Source organism: Acomys minous, assembly GCF_964271855.1.
Source record: "Acomys minous genome assembly, chromosome: 13".
Taxonomy (NCBI): domain Eukaryota; kingdom Metazoa; phylum Chordata; class Mammalia; order Rodentia; family Muridae; genus Acomys; species Acomys minous.
In genome coordinates, this window is record NC_140495.1 from 32,070,923 (window position 1) to 32,092,433 (window position 21,511).

The 21,511-nt window shown below is 47.1% G+C and overlaps 1 protein-coding gene across 3 annotated transcripts in view; it reads right to left on the minus strand.

Moving 5' to 3' along the window:
- Positions 1-3,542: 3,542 nt before the first annotated feature.
- The window catches only part of RASGRF1 (Ras protein specific guanine nucleotide releasing factor 1), a 106,804-nt gene continuing 88,835 nt past the window's right edge, over positions 3,543-21,511 (minus strand). Inside the window, exons 24-28 of one of the 3 annotated variants that reach the window (XM_084752248.1) lie at positions 19,585-19,782; positions 15,353-15,432; positions 12,016-12,133; positions 10,967-11,035; positions 3,543-4,928 (exon numbers count right to left, since the gene is read on the minus strand). In XM_084752248.1, the coding sequence (XP_084608374.1) occupies positions 4,836-4,928; positions 10,967-11,035; positions 12,016-12,133; positions 15,353-15,432; positions 19,585-19,782 (558 nt within the window). In that variant the 3' untranslated portion in view covers positions 3,543-4,835. Of the gene's footprint in view, positions 4,929-10,966; positions 11,036-12,015; positions 12,134-15,352; positions 15,433-17,738; positions 17,876-19,584; positions 19,783-21,511 lie in introns of those variants that run through there. The other 2 variants (XM_084752247.1, XM_084752249.1) reach the window with 2 other exon arrangements.

Here is a 21,511-nt window from a genome sequence, read left to right on the forward strand (position 1 = left end):
GAACACCCTCCAACTTCCACCCTCGTCATGAAGCCACTCCCTACCCCAGCCCTTCCATTCTCTGACAGCCACTGAACTGCTTTCCATCTGCGGATGTTTACGATGTGGATGTATAAGAAGAATCATACATTTGACTTCTCTGTGTCTGGCCTCTTTCATTAGCATCCAAAGTGTAGTCTATATCAATGTTTTATTCCTTTTGGAGGCTGAACATATGCCACTGTATGGTTTCAGCCTGTTATTTCTCATCTGCTCACATTTAGGTTACTTCCATCTGTTGGCCTTTGTCCGGAATGCTGCTAGGAATGCTGCTGGCACAAATAGCTCTCCAGTATCAGTATATATATAAACACATTCCACTAGGCTACGGCAGCCTCAAACTCTTTATGTAGCCAAGGGTGGCCTTGAACTCCTAACCTTCCTGCCTCAACCTTCGAAGTGTCATCACATCTACACTTATTTTATTTATTTATTTAGTTGTTCTAGAAATTGAACTTAGGGCCTCAGGCAGACTAGGCAGTCTCTCTACCCCTGAGTTATGTATAGCATCAGTTCATGTGTTATTTTTAAACATATTAATAATAAATCAATCATCCCAAAGTTTTGGTTTTGAATAAAAAATTAGCAATACAATTATATTGGTAGATATTATCCATATATGCAAAAGATTTTAGGGGTTTCCAGTAAGTTTTAGGAGTATATAGGTCTCTTAGAAGCCAAAATGTTGGAGACCAGATGGCCCACAATGACAGTACAAATGATACTTCCTGGATGGAGAGATAACTAAAATATGACACAGCCTGGGCCTCATGATCCTCGGGAAGTGGGAAGTGAGAGATGACATTGCTGACTTGGCTAAGTGGTTTGGGAGCATTAGCAGAGGGGGCAGGAATGGTGGCGAAGATGGCAGAAGTGGCAGGTCAGCCTGGTACAGATGTGTTGGAGGTGGGTGTAGGGAACCTAAACTGGGACAGTGGCTTAACAGTTGGCTGTAATGGTGAGGAGCCTAGGAAGAGGGTGGTGGCGGCTGGAACTGGAAGTGTGGGCTCCTTTTCCTCCCCGTGTCATTAGCGCAGGAACTCTGGGGGCTGGCAGATGCTTGGTATCTAGGCATGCACATGCAGGGACTCACTCCATGATGTGGGCAGGTGGGAGGCACCTCTGTCCTCCTCAGCAGGACTGCCATTGGGTAAAGACACTTACCATTAAACAGAATGAGCATTAGCAGCTTGGGGAGGGGCAGCCAGATGCCAGTGGCACCGTTTGCCACCATGGAGCCTGCGTACATGGAAGGACACTGTGATGGTTAACTTTCTGTTTTGTTTTTGTGGGGTTTTTTTTGTTGTTTTAATAAGTAGCAAACTAACTACTAATTTCATGCACAACAGCAAAGGAAGCAGGGCTCCTCCACTCCTCTTCCTCATTAAGGGCCAAGCCCCAGGCATCTGAGCCCCAGTAAGGCCAGTGCCAGCCACATGAAAGAAATGGTTTTAGAGATCATTGCTGAAATGTAGGAGGAGCTCTCCGCACACAGGATGGTTGGTGAACGTGTCTAGACCATCCTCAGTGGAAAGGGATAGAGCCTTACTGAAGAGAACGGCTCCAGGAATTCCCCAGGGAGAACAGAAACTTAGCTGTGAAGGCCACCAATCGAAGAAGCCAACAACACCAAGGTCATAACAGTGTGTGGCTGTGTTCCCACTTCCAGGGGAACATAGTCCTAAACAGCAGGCATGGGCTGGCTGCAGCACCCAAAAAAGGGCCAGTAGAGATGATGTGATAGACAGATAGATGAGCTTGTCCCAGGGCACTATTAGGTTCAGCAGCCCCAGCTCCTCCCCCGGGACTATTCTCTGAGAGTCCACCCTGGGGACAGCAGCTGGAAAGAAGCTGCCAGGTTCTGTGCCACCTCCTTTGGCATAGCTGTACTTGCAGAACCTGCTGAGGGGGTGAAGAGCTTCCTGGAAGAGGAGACCTCCTGGGGCTTTCCCAGCATCCGACATTCACTCCTCTTCGTGGTGCAGCACACCAATCTGCACAGAAGACTTGGTCAAGTAGGCGAGCTGGCACAAGCATCGGCACTTGTCTGCCTCACCAATCACTCCCACCTTTCCCCCCAGGCCCAGCCACTTAGTGCAGGTAGCTTCCGGGAAGCATTCCAGGCTTCTATGCTGGTTATCTCCACACAGCTCTTGGCCAGGGATACCAGCCTCAAGATCCTACAAGAAGCCTTCCCTCTAGAGGTCTCATCCAGTGTGACCACAGCCACTGTCTTGTTCTCATTGGCCTTCACCTCATAGAGCTCCGGTGAAGTCAGGGAGAAACTGTCATGTGTACCAATGACAGCCACAGCTAGGGCCTCCTGGGCCACATCCTGGGGCAAGCAGTGCTGCCTTACTGTTTATTTCATGTATATCCTTGGCATACTTGGTGACAAGGCACTTGTTCTAGGCCATTTGAAAGTGCCAGACTTCTGTCATCAGCTCGGTGCTCTTCCCCCCCCCCCCACCTGAGACCATGGGCACAAGACTCACCCAGATCTGTCTTGCTGGGAGGACCTGGGCAGCATGGTGGGCAAGTTGGTGTAATAGCTCATGGCTGCTTTAAATCGAAAGTAGCTCTAGGAGCTCTTGGCTTCCTGGTGGTTCATCTTGACTGTCCAATTGATAGGACTCCGTTTCCACATGGAAGCAAATCTCTGAGTGTGACGTCTGTGAAGGAATCTCTAGGCTAAGTTAATCTAAGTGGGAAAATACGCGTTGGGGTCCCGGACTAAATAAAGAAGACATCACACAGGTCATTCTTCCTTGGCATCCCCCAGGATTCTTTCTGCACCCATGGCTGGAAGGGTGGCTCTCATAGTCTGTTTCTCTAAGTCACTGGAAAGATAGCTATACATTTCCCCTCTTCTTCTTCTTCCTATTGAGAGCAATGTGCTTGTCCTTGATATAGAACGTTGTGTCTCATTCTGAGGCTGGTCTTTAGAAGCCTTGCAAAGTTCTTCCTGAGACTGGGAGCAGCAGTCACTCTTGGGATGCAGCTGCCATATGGCAAGACACCCTCGTCACATAAAGATGCCACTGCAAATGATCCTATTGACACCCCCAGAGCAGCACCTGGCAAACGTCAACTTCCAGCTGCAAAGAAGGGTCACCTTGGGTGTCTAGGCTAGTGCACCTTCATATGACTCCAGCCCTGGCTCCTGTGCAAGACTGTAGTCTAATGGGAGTCCCCCCCATTAGAGCTGCTAGTGGGGCCCAGTAAGCCCCCAGAACTGGGGAAAGTAATGCAACCAGTTTTAAGGCACCCAGTTTCTGAGCGATTTGTTTTGGGTACAATAGGTGATGGGAGCAGCCAACTTCATCAGACCAAAGCAGGCAATGACATCACTGCCACTTGGGAGTGTTGATGCTAGCCCAGGGGAGGAAATATATATATATATAGAAAGAGAGAGAGAGAGAGAGAGAGAGAGAGAGAGAGAGAGAGAGAGAGAAAGAGAGAGAGAAAGAGAGAGAACAAATGAAATCCATCAAAACTCACTGTTCACCCTGAGATAGAATAGATTTATTAGCAAGAGGTAATCAGGAAACATATATTTTTACAAAAAATGGAAAATTTTTTTCCAAACAAGCTGTAAGTTGAAATATTTTAGGGCTTGAAATAGAATTCTCATACCACTAGGTATTGCTTACAGCAAAAGTTGTCTGTCTGCTGTAGTGGAGCATGCCTGCCACTTCTGAGTGAGCCTGTGTTCTTTCTACTGTACAGTGTAAAAAAAAATCATGGTAATATTCACAGAATAAGCACTACCTTACTATATTCCTGCTAGAAGGCATTTAGACAGGACTACAGTATATGCAATAAAAACACTCGGTTATTGATTTTCTAATTCTACGTCATGGGACTAATTACCACAAGGTATACAGACTCAGGGCATCTCAACATAAGCTGGTAGTGACTGCCAGGCAGCTGAAAGAGGAGAAGTGACATTGTGTGTGTGTGTGTGTGTGTGTGTGTGTGTGTGTGTGTGTGTGTGTGTTCCTGCTCTCCAGTGGAGGCTGGGCAGAGGTTGGCCAAGGTCACCACGACTTGGTGTTGGAATTCCATTTTCCTAGAGCAGTTCTAGGGCCGTGTCCACTTCTGCTGAGCCTGCTGTTCATGCTGCCTGGTGTTAATCCTAGAGCAGAGAGCTGCATGGTGCCAGAAGTGGTGGCACTTGGTGCGAGGGGCGCGTGGTTGTCAGCTGAGAGGACTCCCTTCCCAGCCAGATTTAGTGTGGGGAAGGAGGGGAGACAAATGGGGACTGTTGAGACCTGCGATTTTGGCTTGAAGAAGCTGCTTTAGAACTTGGCATCACCGTCAGCAGGAAGGGGCGTCAAAGATTGGACTTGCAGGTGTGGCTTCCCCCTCCCTCCTCCCCCTCCCCCCCCATCCCCCAGTTATAACAACTACATGGAACATGCTGGGGAGGATGCCTGGGTGGCCTGAGCCAACCCAGGGGCCTGGGCTGGGAGGGACGAAGCAGGACTGGAGTTTGAGACTTGTGTCACGTGGGTTCTGTCTCCCCTTCTGATTGGATGAGGGCCTGGGAGAGCTGACAGGGAGTACAGCTGTTCGAAGGAACAGGCTCCGCAGTGGGGGTGGGGGGGGTGGGGCAGAGTTTGAGACAGTGCAGAGATTCATATTCCGGTTCTACAGGAATCTAAGAACAAGAACAGATTTGTATTCTTGGAGGAGCACGTACTGAAGAAGAAGTCCAGAGGAACCAAACGATTATGTACAATATCATACAGCAGCGGTCCACGGGAGCGGCGGGGGCATGGGAGGGTACAGCTTCAGGTGGGGAGTTTTGGTTCTATCCGGAGAGAAGACTCGTAGAGACTTTCTTCGTCCATTACAAAAGATTGATCCAGCAAGTATTGAGTTACCTGAAATGAGAGGAAGGAGCCATAGAATTGCTATGGACACCAATGTCCTGTGAAAAAATTTTCTTTTCTTTTTTTTTCTTTTTTCTTTTTAGACAGGGGCTTACTTTATAGCCCAAGGCTGGTCTGGAACTCACTCTGTAGCCCAGGTTAACCTTGAACTTGAGACCACTCTTCTGTTTTGGTCTGCCAAATGTGGGAATTAGTGACGGACCTCAGCATGCCTGGTGGAGCCAAGTACTTCCATACGTTCTCACGTGTGTGAGACACAGCGTTTTGGCCTCCTCCACCCCGGAAAGGGTCTTGAGATGTGACAAGTCTAACTCTAGCCTTGAACTCAGGATCTCTCTTCTCAGCTTCGCAAGTGCTGGCACCAGCATACATGGCTATGTTTTGTCTTAATATAACTTTTTCTTTCTTCTTTCTTTTTAAAATTTTAATCATTAGTTTTTAAAGTTTTTTTTCAAGGCAGAATTTCTTCGTGTACTAGCTTTGGCTGTCCTGAAATTCACTTTGTAGACAAGGCTGGCCTCAAACTCACACAAATCCACCTGCCTCTGTCTCCCCAGTGCTTGGATTAAAGGTGTGAGCCATCATACCCTGCATAACTTTTTAAAAAATTATGGTTTAAGATTTATTTTGTGCCAGCACTCAGAGGCAGAGACAGGCAGATTGCTGTGAGTTTGAGGCCAGTGTGGTCTACAAAGTGAGTCCAGTATAGCCAAGACAGCCTAGGCTACACAGAGAGACCCTGTCTCGAAAAATCAAACAACAACAACAACAAACCAAACAACAACAACAACAAAAACCTCCAAGTTTATCTTGTAAGCTGGGTGCAGTGATGCATGCCTGCAATCCCAGCACTCAGGAGGCAGAGGTAGGCAGACCACTGTGAGTTCAAGGCCAGTCTGCTCTACAGAGCAAGTCCAGGACAGCCAAGGCTACAAAGAGAAACCTTGTCTCAAAAATCCAAACCAAACAAAAAACAACCCTCCAAAAACCCAAAAACAAAACAAAACAAAACACACACACACACACACACACACACACACACACACACACACACACACACACACACACCCCCAAAAAACAAAACAAAACAAAACAAAAACCCCACATGTGGTAAAAATTACCCTTGACAGCATTTCTTTTCTCTTTCTTTCATTTTTTTCTTTAGTTGATCATGAGGAAATGTTTTGCTTGAGGAAAACAAACAACACCCTGAAAAGGTCAGGAGCTGAATCTTAGTGGTGGGTGGGTGCTCACAGGCCTTTCAGTGTTGCAATGTCACCAGTTCCCTAGCAATGTCATGTGGAAATATCCACACACTCGGGTTACACAGTGCTGTGAGACTCCTCTCAAGCAGCGCTGTCTCTCAGGGAGGGCTTGTGGGGGCTCCCATAGCTGAGTCTGAGGCAAAATGCTAGCAGGAAACCTTGAGAATGGTCGCCCTGGGAAACTGAGTTGTCTTTCCTCCTGCCTGCCCACTCTACTCTTGACTGTAAGTAAGCCTTTCGCTGAGTTCCTGTGCACTCAAGGAGAGATCAGAGCTCCACGCTTGCAGGTGCCCCTGGATCCAAGATTCATTCATGTGTTTGACAATTTGCCTTATTCCCTCTACAGAAACAAAGAACAAGAAGGAAGGCGAAATGATCTCCCTGTTCTGTGCCTGAAAGCCTAACAATGGCGGCTTCGGGGAACTCAAGACTGTTGCTTTTGTCTTGGGAAACCGTCTCTGCCACCCTGATGGTCGGATGCTGATTGACATTATTACTGTCTGCTTGACAGCTCACACCCTGTACCTCCAGGAAGATGACCTTGCGTCTGGCATCACCCAACCCTCTAGGTAAAGGCAGAGTGACTTAGGACTGTAGGAAACAAAGCTGTCTCTTAGCCCTAGCCCGTAGCTCCAGGTAAGGGGTTCTTTCTAGAATATATAAATGCACTCTGCTCCCAAAGCTGATGGACCCAGTCCATTCCATGTGAGCACAGTGTTCAATTTCCTTGAAATGTTTTCCTTGAACTGGTGACAAGTGGCCCATCCATCTCTGCAGGAGACGTCAGGAGACTTGAGGGGCAGTGGTGTTTGTGTATATTGAGCCTCAGAGCTTGGCAGAAGGGGAAAGTGGTGGCAGGAGACAAGAGAACACTCTGAAATTTTGCTGGTAAACTTTTGAGACTTTCAAGGGCACCATGTTTTTACCACAGTGCTTTTCAGAGACAGTATGCGACACACTTGCATAGCTCCTCCAAATGCTGCAAAATTTAAGTAAATAGTTCTCTCTCTCTCTGTCTCTCTCTCTCTCTCTCTCTCTCTCTCTCTCTCTAGGTTTGAGCATGTAGAGGTGAGATAATAACCTTTGGTGTCCACCTGTACCCTCTTTGGGCCTCTTCTTAGCTGTGCACTGCTGTGTAGTGAGGCTAGTTGGCCTGTGTGATGGTTCAAATAAAAATGCCCCCCCCATACGCTGGGCATGGTGGCATATGCTGTAATCCCAGCACACGGGGAGGCAGAGGCAGGCAGATCTCTGTGAGTTTGAGGTCAGCCTGATCTACCAAGCAAGTCCTGAACAACCAAGGCTACACAGAGAAGCCCTGTCTCAACCAAACAAAACAAAAAAAGGAAAGAGAGGGGAGAGAGAGAGAGAGAGAGAGAGAGAGAGAGAGAGAGAGAGAGAGAGAGAGAGAGAGAGACCCATAGGCCCATAGGAGTGGCAGTATTAGGAGGTGTGGTCTTGTTGGAGTAGATGTGGCTTTTTGGGAGGAGGTGTGTTACTGGGAGGTGAGCTTTGGGGCCTCAGAAGCTCCAGCCTGGCCATTGTGTCACTGTCACTTCCAGCTGCCTATGGATCAGATGTAGAACTCTCAGCTCCCTCTCCAGGACTGTGTCTGCCTGCGTGCCACTACACTTCCTGCCACGATCATGGACCAAACCTCAAAACTAAGCCAGACCAGATGAAATGTTTTCTTCTATAAGAGATGCTATGGTCATGGTGTCTCTTCACAGCAATAAAAGCCTAACTGAGGCAGCCTGAGTATCTGGAAATCTTCTGGTCTCTGCCTCCTGGTCATAGGAGTCAGAGACTTCCACTTGCCATTGGAGCACGGTGCTTATGAACACATAATGTGAACATGAGCCATGACTGGATTTTATGGGCTTTGGGGATTTGAACTAAGGTCCCCATGCAAATGCTTTACCCACTAGGCCTGAGGTTCTCAACCTTCCTAAATGCTGTGACCCTTTAACATAGTTTCTCATGTTGTGGTGACCTCAACCATAAAATTAGTTTCCTTGCTATTTTCATTAACTGTAATTTTGCTACTGTTATGAAATGTAATATAAATATCTGTGTTTTCTGATGGTCTCAGTGACTCTTAAAAGGTCTGTGACCTGCAGGTTAAGAACCACTGCATTAGACCATCTCTTCAGCCTTTAATATTCTTTTTGTTTTCTTTTCTTTTCTTTTCTTTTCTGAGACAAGGTTTCTCTGTGTAGCCTTGGCTGTGCTGGACTCACTTTGTAGAGCAGGCTGGCCTCAAACTCACAGAGATCTGCTTGCCTCTGCCTCCCGACAGCTGGGACTAAAGGCATCTGTCACCATGCCCAGCAATATTCTGTTTTGCTGTTGTTTTGTTTTTGTTTTTTATTATACACTAAGTGCTGAGTGGCTGGGGATATAACTCACTTGGTACAGTGCTTGCCTTGCATGTATGAAGGTAAACCTGGCCCTCCAGAGGTACTTCTTTTTCTTTTTTTTTTTAAAGTGCTGGATGTGGTGGGAGACAGAGGAAGGGCAATCTTTGAGTTCAAGGCCAGGCTGGGCTACACATTGAGCTCAGGCTAGGCTGGGCTTTGTAGAGAGACCTTGTCTTAAAAAACAAAACAAAACAAAGTAACAGAGAGAGAGCACATGTACGACTTTGGCCTAGATCTTGTGTGTGCAGGCACAAGAGTGTGCATGAGTGTGTGTGAGCGCGTGCAGGTACACTGGAGACTGAACTCGGGGCCTACACTCTCAGCGTCTATGGATAGAATGATGAGGAGTAGCGTCACGCTTCCTCAGCCATGTGTTTCCTAGTGTAAGCCCGTCTTCCTATAACGTGTCCTTATGGCAGCCTTGACACTTAACTGCCATGTAATAGTATTATCCGATACACAATTCATATTCAAATTTCAAGTGCTCTTCAAACAGCCTTCAGAGTGTTTCCGTATTGTTATTATGTGTGCATATGTGGTGTGTGTGTGTGTGTGTGTGTGTGTGTGTGTGTGTATGTATGTTCATTCATGTGCCATCATGTGCATGTGGAGATCAGAGGATAACTTTTGGGAGTCTGTTCTCTCTTTGTAGGTTCTGGGGATCAAATTGGGTTTATAGGCTTGCTTAGCTACCATGGCAGCCCTCATAGTATTATTAAAGCCAGGGTCTAATCGACATTCATACATTTCATTTAAATATCATGTGTCTTAGTGTCCTTTAACCTAGGGTTCATCCTCTGTCCTCTTTTCCCCCTCCTCTGCCTCTCTCTCTCTCTCTCTCCCTCTCTCTGTTTGATTGATTGACTGCTTTTGCTTTCCTAGATTGGATTGAGCACCAGGGCCTCAGTCACGCTAAGCAAGCACTCTACCACTGATTCCTACTGCCGTACTATGGTTTTTGTTTCTTTGTCTATTTCCTTCCAGAGTGCAAATTCATGAGGACAAGTTTGTCTATCTTGTATACTGTGCCTTGTGGCTTGAGATAGTTCTCACCTTATAAATATGTATATGTTGAATGAACTAAGAACAACATATTAGTGGCCCAGTTAGTTATGCAAAGATCTTACCTACATGCCAGAACAGAACATGGTACAGAACTAACGTTTCGTTGTTGTTTTCTGAGACAGGGTCTCTCTTTTATGTAGTCTGGCTGTCCTGGAACTCACCATGTAGACCAGGTTGGCCTCAAACTCACAGAGATCCACCTGCCTCTGCCTCCTGAGTGCTGGGATTAAAGATGTGCACAGCCATACCGAACATTTTTTTTTTTTGAGACAGGGTTTCAGGTAGTCCAGATTGGACTCAAATTTGCTATGTAGCCACCTTTCAAGTGCTGGGATTACAGGCCCAGGCCATCATGCCTGCATTTATGCTGAGGATCTGATGCAGGGCTTCAATGACGCTCGGCAAATAGTCTACCAATGACCCTAACTCCAGCACAAGATATTTCTTTGAGCTTGGTTTGTAGCTGAGAAACACTAAAATAAGCTAGATCTCCATCCACATAAAGGATGTGTGAGAGGAAGGGATTTCTCTGCAGCTTTAAGCAAGCATAAGGCCACTCTGTCTCAGGAAGGAGTGACGCCAGGTTGTCTTTGGCTATGTATGGAATCTGAAGTCAGTGTGAGCTACATGAGACTTTGAAAAATCCTAATCAAGGGCCAGAAAGATGGTTCACCTTGTCAAGGCACTTACTTGGCTACCAAGCCTGGTGTTTTAAATTTAAAAAAAATTTTTTTATTCATTAAAAAATTTTTTTTATATGGGTGCTGGGAATTGAACTCAGGATCTCTGGAAGAACAGTCAGTGCTCTTAATCACTGAGCCATCTCTCCAGCCCCTTGGTGTTCTAAATTTAATACAGTGGAATTTATGCGGTGAAAGTAGAAAACCAACTCCTACAAGTTGTCCTCATATTTCCAAAGGCACCATGGTACATATATATGAACACACACACACCATACATACATACATACATACATACATACACACACCCTTTATAAACCAAAACCAAGCAAAACCACCAACTAAGCAAGCAAAGGGGATGTTTGGAGCCACCTCTCTAGTTCTTTGTTTTAAGGCATCCCGTGGGATGTCAAATTAGGGAAGAATCACAAGTGAGGACCAGCTTACTTCTGGCCAGGAATCAGGAATAGGGAAGCAGTCCTTAGGGTAATGGCCCTTGAATCTGGACCCTGAGGGTCCTGGAAGGAATGAGGGAAGGCACTTCCGGAAGAGGATGGAACCAGTGCAGACAACACCGCTGTGAAGGAAACCTCCTTTACCTTTGCTTGGTGCTCAATTTTGTAGGCGGTCTGTTGAAACTGGCGAATCTCTCGAATAATATGGGAGATCTGCGGGAAGGCAGGGGAGGGTTAGAACAGTCTGCTCTCCTGTGCTGCCTTGCAGATGGAAAGGGTTATCGGGAGCTGTGTCTGAAGTCACGCTACCTTCTGGAAAACTCCTCTGGCTTTCTTTACACAGCCCACCTGCTTCCAAGGTGAAACCTGTCTGTGTGGGATAACTGTGCTAATGTGTGTGTGTGTGTGTGTGTGTGTGTGTGTGTGTGTGTGTGTGTGTGTGTGTGTGAAAGAGAACTCCCTTAGTCAGGGCCGAAGACTTCCCAACACCACTACATCCAAACCCCAGGCTGCCAGTGAAAGTGAACGGCGTTTGGGTGTCTAGTGCATGCATGTCAGGATGTGAAGCATATGACCTTCCCTCCATTTCTAAGAAAGCCCTCCTTGTTTATGCGTGAAAGACACCCTTTTTTATTAATGTGTAAGCCCAGTTTACAAAGTGGATGCAAACAGAGGCTCTCTGGTTGGAGTGAGTGAGAGACATGGTGGCTAGAAGTCCTGTTCCTGCCCAGAGGGTCTCCCTGGATCTTCTCACTCTCATGTCCTTTAACTTTTCGGATGGATTTGAAACCTGCCTTTTTGGCTGTTGTTGTTGTAGAGTGATTTTTCTTTAGTTACACTTACACACACACACACACACACACACACACCACAAAAGCCTTTCTGTGGATATTAAAGGGTGAGATGCAAAGAAAGGTGTGGGTTTTGGGGTCAGACCCAGGACCCAGAAACCAGATCTTCTTTTTACATATGTGGGTGCTTGAGCTGGTCTCTTGACCTTGCTCATCCTCCCTTGTAGGGAGGGGTGCTGGGCTGAAGTGAGAAATCAGGGAACATAGGACTAATGGCGTTAGCATCAGCCGTGGTTTTTACTGGAGGCCTCCAAGCAGGGACGGGCAGAACAAGCTGTGCTGGGGCAGAGGCTGGGTGGCTCAGTTTGGAGTTGTGGTCCCCGGTCACACAGGGAAACGTACCATCCTCATCTTGGAGAAGTTGACCAGGCCGTCCTCTGTGTAATTGGGTGTCCCCTCCTCGATGAAGGCCAAGTCAGTGAGGTACATCCCCAGGTAAGGGACACATGGTGGGTCACAACTTGGAAACAAATGGCATCCACAAAAATTTTTTTGTTTTCACTTAAGGAAAGGCATTTCTGCTAAGAACAGAACATGCATGCAGATTTTTCTTGGCTGGCAGTAAAGGGGTTTCTAGTTCTAAAGAATCATAGGGCACACACAGGTCTAGACTGCCTGGACCCTCAACCTACACCTGGGGGGGGGGAAGGTCTTACTTGTATCTCCTCCTTATGTGACCCGAAATGCCTTTCTTTACTTCTCTGGCATCTACGAAGTGGAGTTCCTCAGCTGTCCTCTGTCCCCAGTCCCCTACAGGTTCACTGTTTTTTCCCCCACTGTTACTCTGTGTTCATTCCCCTCTGGGAAGGCTGTGCCACCTACACCCAAGTTCCAGCAGTCACCCAGTGCAGCATCCCCAAGACCTGTCTTCTTGTCACTTAAGTTTTAGGGCCAAAGCAGGAAGCCCTGGCCTGACCACTTTCTTAGAAGTGTCTTCTGGAAAGGGCGGACGATTCTCAGGGTCTATTGTTATAAGAGACGAGACCCTGGTGTGATGGACAAGGCCTCTGACGTGTGACTCTGAATAGGTGCTCATGTTCCTGAACCATGGCAGATTTTCTGGTCCTTTTGGGGGGTGATGGTGCAGGGAAGGATTAATGGGGTTGGCGATAAAGTGAGCAGCCCTGACCCTCCCTTCAGAAGTTCCAGGGGGCCCCTGAGATAGTGCTTTGCTAGGCAACCGTCTCTCAGCTTGGCACAGACATGCCAGAGGAATTGTTCCTTTGGCCACCTGACACTCTTGCCACCCTGGACTTTGAACTAGTCCCAACTCCATCTCCCCTATATTGGTATTAAAGGTGAACATTATTATGAACATCTGATTTTTTGTTTTGTTTTGATTTTTTGAGACTGGGTCTCTCTACATGGTTCTGGCCACCCTGGCTATCACACCTGATTTTATTGGTGCTAGGGATTGAGCCCAGTGCCTCTTGAAAGCTAAGTAAGCACTCTAGCACCTCAGCTACACTCCCAGGCCACGATAGGCCACTTTAACTGCCTAGAAGGTCATAAATACATAACTATCTACCAAGATTGCTCTAGAACAAAGATATAGCATTGTCCCACTCTTAAGTGTTAATCCAAATGGGCCTGGTCAGTCACCTGGACAATAGAATGCTCTTCAGAGAGCTTTCCCAGAGATCTTTTAGAAAGAATGTGAGGCCTACCCAATCATGTAGGTCACCACTGTGGTCCCTTTCCTGTTCGCTTTCATCCCTTGAGTATGTATCTTTAACTGTATAATAAACTATATATTTATTTTCTACACTATACTGTGAGTCATGTCTACATTCTTTTGATGGACATCACTAGGACCAGAAAGCTGAGGAGAGTCTAGAGTAAGAGCCCAGTGATAACAGGCTGAAAAAAATATTTCAGGGATGCATGAATGGGGCTGGGGTTGCACCAGGAGAGCCACTACAGGATTCCTTGGGGGTGGTCACCATTTCTGCCTGAAGACTATTGTCAGTTATCTTCTGCTTTTTGTCCCTTTTCTGGTGAAACAGACTCCCTAGTATCACTGGGTATGATACGCTTTCCATCTCCACAGGGCAGATCTGCCTTACATAGAGATCTTGGTTCCCAGATGCCCCTTAAGCCCTCTGCCCTGTGCCACAGGCAGCAGAGGGTTCTCGGGGAGGCACTTACACAGGCATACAGGTCACCTGAAAGGGAAGACAGTCAGGAGAGGGACTCAGACAGAATGGGAGCCACGGAGACAGTTAGGTAGCAGTAGTGGCTGCGGTGGATGAGGAAGCCGTGGGAAGGAGGCAGATGGAGCAACGCCCAGAGGCAGACGGACAGTTGGTGAATGCACAGTGGGGCAGCTCCGTACAAGCACAGTCCACAGGGGCTCCTGGGAGCCCGGGCGGAGGAGAGACGGCCGGACAGCACAGATGGGTTCAACATCTGTCTGAGGACATAAACAAAGTGGAAATGGTCAAGGCAATGGCACACTGAGCTAGTGAAGGATGGACAAGAAGTAGGGCAGGAAGGAGACAAGAAGAGGAGGCAGGTGAGGCTGGCTGGGAAGAGGGAGTGAGGAGGGCATTCCAGCCCATGTCAGGGGCTGGGAGGTGTTGGCTGTCCCACACTAATGTGCAGGGACCTCTATTGGGGCTCTTATTGGCTGTGGTCAAGAGGTCTCTTATGGAATGGAGGAGAGTACTCCTGAAAGTTAGAGGGACCCAGCATCTCCAAGATCCAGTGAGGAGCCAGCCAGCCAGGAGCAAGACAGGGACAAATGAGGGCGGAGCCTAGTATGGATGCCTGAAGAAACCATCTCTCAGAAGTAATAAAAGCAGAGTTTTTTTTTTTTTCAGAGTCCACATCTCATGAGCGTGCAGCCAAAGTCAGCTGAGTCATGGCTTTCTTGTCAGAGGTACCCAGAATCTCATGGGACAGTGCCCAAGGCAGAGTGCAGAATTCTGGGCTTGGAGGCCAGCTCAGGCCAAATCCAGGCTCTAATGCCATTGCTGCATGACCTTGGCATGTGCTCCCTATCTTTTGTTTAGAAAAACAGGATGGAAAGAGGTGCCTTAGGGTTGGGGTTCACAATGTCTGGAGATGCTTCTGGTAGTCCTAAGTGGAGCAGTGTCATTAACATCCCATAGAGTGAAGCCACAGTGTGCCTACAAATCCCACAATGCATAGGCAAGCTTTTGGACACAGAATCATACTGGCCCAAGTGAGAACAGTGCTGAGTTTGAGAAACCCACTTCCCAGGCAATATCAATAGCAACGGTCAGGGAGGTGACCTGCAAACTGTAAAAGTGAAGTTACCAACTATTGGTAAAACTATTATTTCTTTGATTCTAAGATGCAACTGTTAGTAATGTACGCACTCGCTTTGATGAATTCCTTCATGTGAGCAAGAAACACAACTGTATTAAATAAGCTGACTCGACATACTGGTTATTGAAGTTATTAAAGTGGAAAATTGCATTTAAGAATCAAGAAATCTGGCATCACCTCTGGTCAACCACAGAGAAGTCGCTTCTGGCATTTCTCTGGTAGATAATGGAGGGCAAAACTGAGCCACTGCTGGGTCTGGAGAGTCTGTGGGTCTTATGGGTAGGCAGAGGGACAGGCAGACTTCCTGCTCTGACCGGATGTAGTGTGAAGATGCCTCGGTAATGAGGGCTACTATTTTTAAACACAGCAACGAAGCACCACTTACTTTTTCAGAGCTTCTCTGAGGTTCTTAAATCTGCCCTCTGATGACACAAGCTTTTGGAGCTTGTCAATCAAAGCTTTCGTCTAGAAGGAATCAGAAGCATTTACTAACATTCGACACACATCCAGGCCCCAAGCCCCAGGCTCTGGTCCATGATCTGACAAGCTGACCTCAGGGCTCCAGGCCACATTTGGATCTGGGGACTTTCTGTGCATGGCAACCTCACCCCTGATCTCTTTTGGAGTCAGGCTTGAACTCTGTCATAAGTGCCTCTCTTCATATATGCCTCCCCGAATACCAAAGTGAGGAATGACCCTGGAAACCGGTGCGACCCAGAGGACAAGTTATTTAGAAGGACTTGGTGAGTGACTTGAGAGAGTCTGCATTTAGAGCAGGAAATAGCTAATTCCTGCTGTAGACTTTTCATGGCCATAATTTTTTTTTTCAGTCCTGGAGACTGTGAGCCTGGGGCTTCTGACATATGAAGCAAGTCCCCTTCCACTGAGCTCTGCCCTGACCTTTATGATCTTTCCACAAGCTGGACCAATGGATCTGACCAATTTTTTTTGCACACCCTCACTTTGATGAAGCTGAGTGAAATGCCATCCAAGGTCAAGAATGGAGGAACAGGACAGCAGAGGAACTGAGCATCCAAGAAGGAAAGGCCTAGGCAGAGAGGATGAAACCCTTGGTGAAGGGCATGTGAAATGACCATCCCATCCGGGCCTGAGCTACATGTGAGCAAGGCAGGGGATGGGCAGCTGGATTTAACTGGCAAGAACAGCTATATTCCTAGGAGAGTCCACTGCACTGGGTCAGTCTTTGTGCACCTTTCCCTGTCTAGGCTGGGGGATGTCTCTCTGAGGTCCTCCGTTCCCTCATTTATAAATGGATGGGAGGGATTAACTTTTCATCTCCAGCTTTGGCCTGAAAATCCAGAACGTGTCTGGGAAACAATGCTATGAATGGTCAAGTATCACAAGGACCAGGACTGTACTAACTAGCCCCAGAGGGACATAGTCACAGGCCCTGGTGTGTGTAGTCACAGGACATGACAATGTGAGTGTCCATGCTGATAGACGCTCGCTCTGCATCCTTTGATGGGGAAGAGAGGATGGAGGCGTTGATTGACCTTAGCTATAAGGAGTGGGAGCATTGGTGTTTAGCCTGAGCCTCATAGCACAAACGCATTCTGATCTGATGATGACAGAGACACGTGGCACCAGAACAGAATCTACACCAAGTTAAGGCACGTGACTCTGACGTTCCCTTAAAATTGGCTTTCAGCACCCTGGCAAAGCCCACATTCCTCTGATAGGGTCATGGTGACTACCTGCCCCAGCCCTTCCCACAATGGTACCCTCCTTGCTCAGGGAATGATCCAGAATGGATTCACGTAAGATGTGGCAATTTTGCACTAGATCTGGGACCTCCTCAGCCTCTGACACCCACCCTCAGCATGCCCAAGAGCATGCTTCAGATATTTATCAAGGGCAGTACTAGTTCAGATATGGTAGATTTTTGAAGAAAGATGCCCATATTTTGAGGCCATTAGCATGCATTCAGGCTGTGTGTGTGTGTGCGTGTGTGTGTGTGATTTGTGGATGTATGTGGAGGTCAGAGGGCATGTCTCAGGAGTCTGCCTTCTGCTATGGGCTCTGAGAACTGACTTCAGGTCACCAGACTCGTACTTTACCCACCTTTCCCACCAAGCCATCTCACTGGCCCTATGTAAGCTATTTCTGATGTGTGGGAGTCAGTGGTGACTCTGGAAGGCACACAATTTGATTCTTTCCATGGCCTCGTGTCCACTGTGTACACAGATTGTCTTTGGGCTGCCACCCTATCCAGGATAGCGTTTGGGATGCCATGAAGCTTTCCCTGTTGTGTTCTTCTTTGATAGCCATGTCACATGCGCTTAGGCTGGGCCAGGAGCTCCATTTTTCTAACTCTCCCTGGGGTGCTAGGCCCGGGATCTGGAAGCATTCTGGTTAAGTGTGGACATCAGCAGGCAGAAAAGGGGGGAAGCTTTACATATGTCACTGAGTTAAGGAACAAACAAAGCAGCATTGTCAAGAAGAAAGATGATTCTATGGCCTTCGAAATATCCTCCCTTCCTGCTTATCAAAGAGAAGACACCAAGTGACAAAGAATGTTTCCTCCCAAAGAGGCCAAGACATTTTGGGAGCTGAAGGCAGCTTTTTGTCCCGCCAGATATGACCTCCCTGGGGTGAGGAACTACAGGCACATTATTCATTTCTGCTGTACCGCAGAGCCATGCCAGACACTTCCCGAAGGGACAGAGATTGTTTGAAAGATGATGGGAAGGGAACTGAAAGCAGAAAGGAGAAACAAAACAAATTTCAAAGCACACTTGACTCTCCTGTTTGGCCGGTCTGGATTTGACATCATGCTTTATTGAATTGGGGCTGACATACTGAAGAACGTGATAACAAGACTGTGCTTTAGGGTCTTTAGGAGATGTAGCCATCTTGATGGGTCACAAGAGTCCATAGGCTACCCTACCTGCAGAGAGACAATGAACGTGGATTTTTGTTGGTGAGGCCATGGACACGGCCTTCCAGAGCCATCAGAGCCAAGCACAGTGTAGATGCCTAACTACTGACATGCAGAATGGCCGGAGAAGCCAGCCAGCTCAATCTGCCATCTAAAACTGAGGCCAGGATGTGTTCCCAGATGCCTCTTTATTGTTATTAGACCAAACCTGCTGCCTCCTGGTTCTGAACGACGTTTCTAGAATGCAGGACAGGCTGCATACACTGTCCACTAGCTGCTCTTGTTTTACCCTCTCATGGAAGAGAACAGAAGATTTCAGAATGGCCATGATCTGTCCCCATAAACTTTGACTCCATGAGGATGGTGATGCTGAAGAAATATAGCACGTGCAGTCTAGGAAGAGTCTAGCAGGACAGGATGGGAAGCCTAGTCTGGAGGGTCCCTAGAAAGGGTACCATCATCCACCGGTACATGGAGGGAGGAGTAAGATATTGAACTGCAGTGGGCTCCCTATAAACCTAGTCCAAACCTCATAAGCCATACTGACTCAGATGACTTGGGACTTAGGGGTCTTCCTCAAGGCCTGACTTCAGTTTATGACAGCATGTGCCTGTGTGGCCACTTGTCCTGAAACCCTCAACTTCTATTCTTTCCTGGAGTAGCTAAGAATAAAGACATCTCCCATGGCCCTAACCCTGACCAATGTGCCAATAAGGAAGAGGCCCAGTGTCACTGAGATGTGAGGGCGTGTGGTCCTATAGACTCTGAAGCTCAGCTCTAATCAGGGACTAGAGTGCCTGGAGCACAGGGAAGGACAGAAGATGGGCACATCCCAAAGCTTTTCTGGTTTGGATGCTTATCTAAGTAGGAAGATTTATGGAGCTGATGCCCGATAGTGGGTAAGATCACAACCTGCTACTGGCTCAAGGAAGATAATGAGAAACAGGTGACAAAGAGAAAAATGAAGGGGATCTAGAGTGCAAGTCTAGAGGGCTGCAGATGGGACAGGCTCCTTGGCGATGCTGGGTCCTGCAGGGCCTTCTTGGCTGAAAGACCACAGATATCACTGTCACATTACAAGTGCCTTTAGAGGCTTACTTATCCCTGGTGATGCTTGTCTATTTTCTGCAGACATGTGAACCAGGTTTGGGGCACTCACTGAGTTCACCAAGGAAGTGCTGAAGTACCTTTTAGTGTGCTCTGATGAGGGGAGCTCTCCTTATGGGCTACCCCCTCATGACCCTAGCGCCCCATAAGATTCATCTTATGCTTTGTCAGAAATCATGGTCCACATTAATAGAGATTAAATTTAGATTTAGAGTTACCAGTTATTCAGTAGGTTACAGTTATCCAGTGGCCAGATGCAGCCACTGGATAACTGAAGTCTTGGGAGAGAACGTAGCTACCTTCCAAGTCTTGGTTGGGAGCCTTACGAAGTTACTACTCTTGTTCCAAACCAAGAAGAAGAGAGAGTATTGGTACCAATAACCACTGCATCACAGCTCCCACTGTGGGCTCTTATTTGCCCTAGTAGGAATGGAAGTTCCACAGCTCCACTTCCACATCTGTGGGCCTGACGTCTGGTCCTAACTGACAGCATCTTCCTGGAAATGTGGATCGTCAGCTTGGTCCTTTGTTCACACCCACGGATCCTGGTCTCCCCGCTCCCAATCCCAGCCCAGGTCCATCTGGCAGCAGTGCCAGCTTCCTGCCCGCACCTGCTTAGAAACTTTGAGCCATGTCTTCTTGAGTCGGAAGATTGCGCTGCGGTTCATGGAGGAGGTGATCTCTAGCACGGCATTGTAGTTGTGTAGGCAGCGGCAAATGTCGGCCACAGCCACCCACTTCTCAATGGCGCTCACCCTTGCATTGATGTCCTCATTTCGGATAATTTCTGAAGCAATCAAGTTACTGATCTTTAAGCCAATGCAATAAGATAGGGGAAAAGTAAAAGGAATAAATATCGTGAATGATAATAAATTATTATTGCAGATACAATTTCTTATTTCAAACAGTGAACTGGAAAACTATCAGAACAAATGCTTAATATAAATAAGCATAATATAAAAAGGAGATATTTTTCCTAGGAATTAGTGATGATCTATTTAAAATTACAGTGCAGCTGAATGTGGTGGCATGCACCTGTTACCCCCAGCACTTGGGAGCTAAAGGCAGGAGGACCCCAAGTTTGAGTCCAGCTTGAGACATACTAAGGTCTTACCTCAGTAAAATAAAATGAAAACAAACAAGCAAAGTAATGACAAAGGTTTTACCACCCAAATAACAAGAGGCCTGCGAATTGCCTTGGAATCTAAGTTAATAAGAACAGCGTAGGATGTGGCATGGGAGAAAAAGGTTAGCAAAGGATGTAAAAGGTTTGAATAATGTGGGAAGAGATCATATCGCCAAATGGTCCTGTAAGTACCATGCTTTCATAACTAACCCAGGAGGTCAGTGTAAACCAGCTGAGCATCCGGTGGACATTGCTTTGACACTTGATGGAGTGGTCCTAGAGCTCACTGGAAGAACAAACAGCATGGCAAGCCTGGTTCTGAGGGAACTTCCTATCAAGCTCCCTTCTGGAGCAGGACACAGACTTGGTCTCATATATGCAGGAAACCAGACCTCCGTGGAATCCCACACCCCACCGACAACCATATTCACCCAAACAAATCACATGTGAGTTAGAACTGGAGTGGTTAAGTGGAAGCTGGACCCGAACATCAGGGAACTACAGTTGCATGGAGCTGGGGAGTCAGGGAACAGCCACTTCCCTGCACGGTGCCCTTAAATCTATAATATTTTAAAATTGAAAGTATAATAATACATAAATATATATGTATGAAAGCATCACAATGAAATACACTTCTCTGTATGCTAGTAAAAATTAATTTAAAAGGTTAAAAAAAAGGACTTATTTTTGAACAAAAAAATGAAGGTGTTAAGAGGCAACTACATGGTCCATGCCTTTAATTCCAGCACTGGGGAGGCAGAGGCAGGTGGATCTCTGTGAGTTCAAGGTCAGCCTGGTCTACAAAGCAAGTTCAGGACAGCCAAAGCCACACAGAGAAACCCTGTCTTGAAAAGCAAAATAAAACAAACAAAAAAAGAAGCACAAGAAACCTTCTCTAAAGCAGTTGCTATGGCATGGATGCCAACAAGGGATGTTGAACTTGAATTTTTTTTCTCACTTGTTTATTTTCGTGTGCATGTGTGCATGCAGGAGGGTGGGTTGTGTCTTCTGCAGTGCATGTGAGGACAACTTGAGGGGTTTGGTTTTCTCCTCCCACCAGGTGGGTTTCAGATATGGAACTCGGGTTATCAGCCTTGGCAGCAGGTTTTCTCACTGATACATCTTGCCACCTGGGATGCTGAACTTTAGTGTGTACTTAAGGAAAACGATTGCAGTTGGGGGTGGGGATGATAGCAAACAAAACTGTGTGTGTGTGTTCTTTCTACTAATTAAATTGAAGTAGTTAAAATATCTTTCCATATAGAAAACAATGAAATAGGGCTACAGAGATGGCTCAGTGGTTAAGAGCACGGTCTGCCCTTCCAGAGGTCCTTAGTTCAATTCCCAGCAATCACATGGTGGCTCACAACTGTCTACATTAGGATCTGATGCCCTCTTCTGGTGTGCAAACC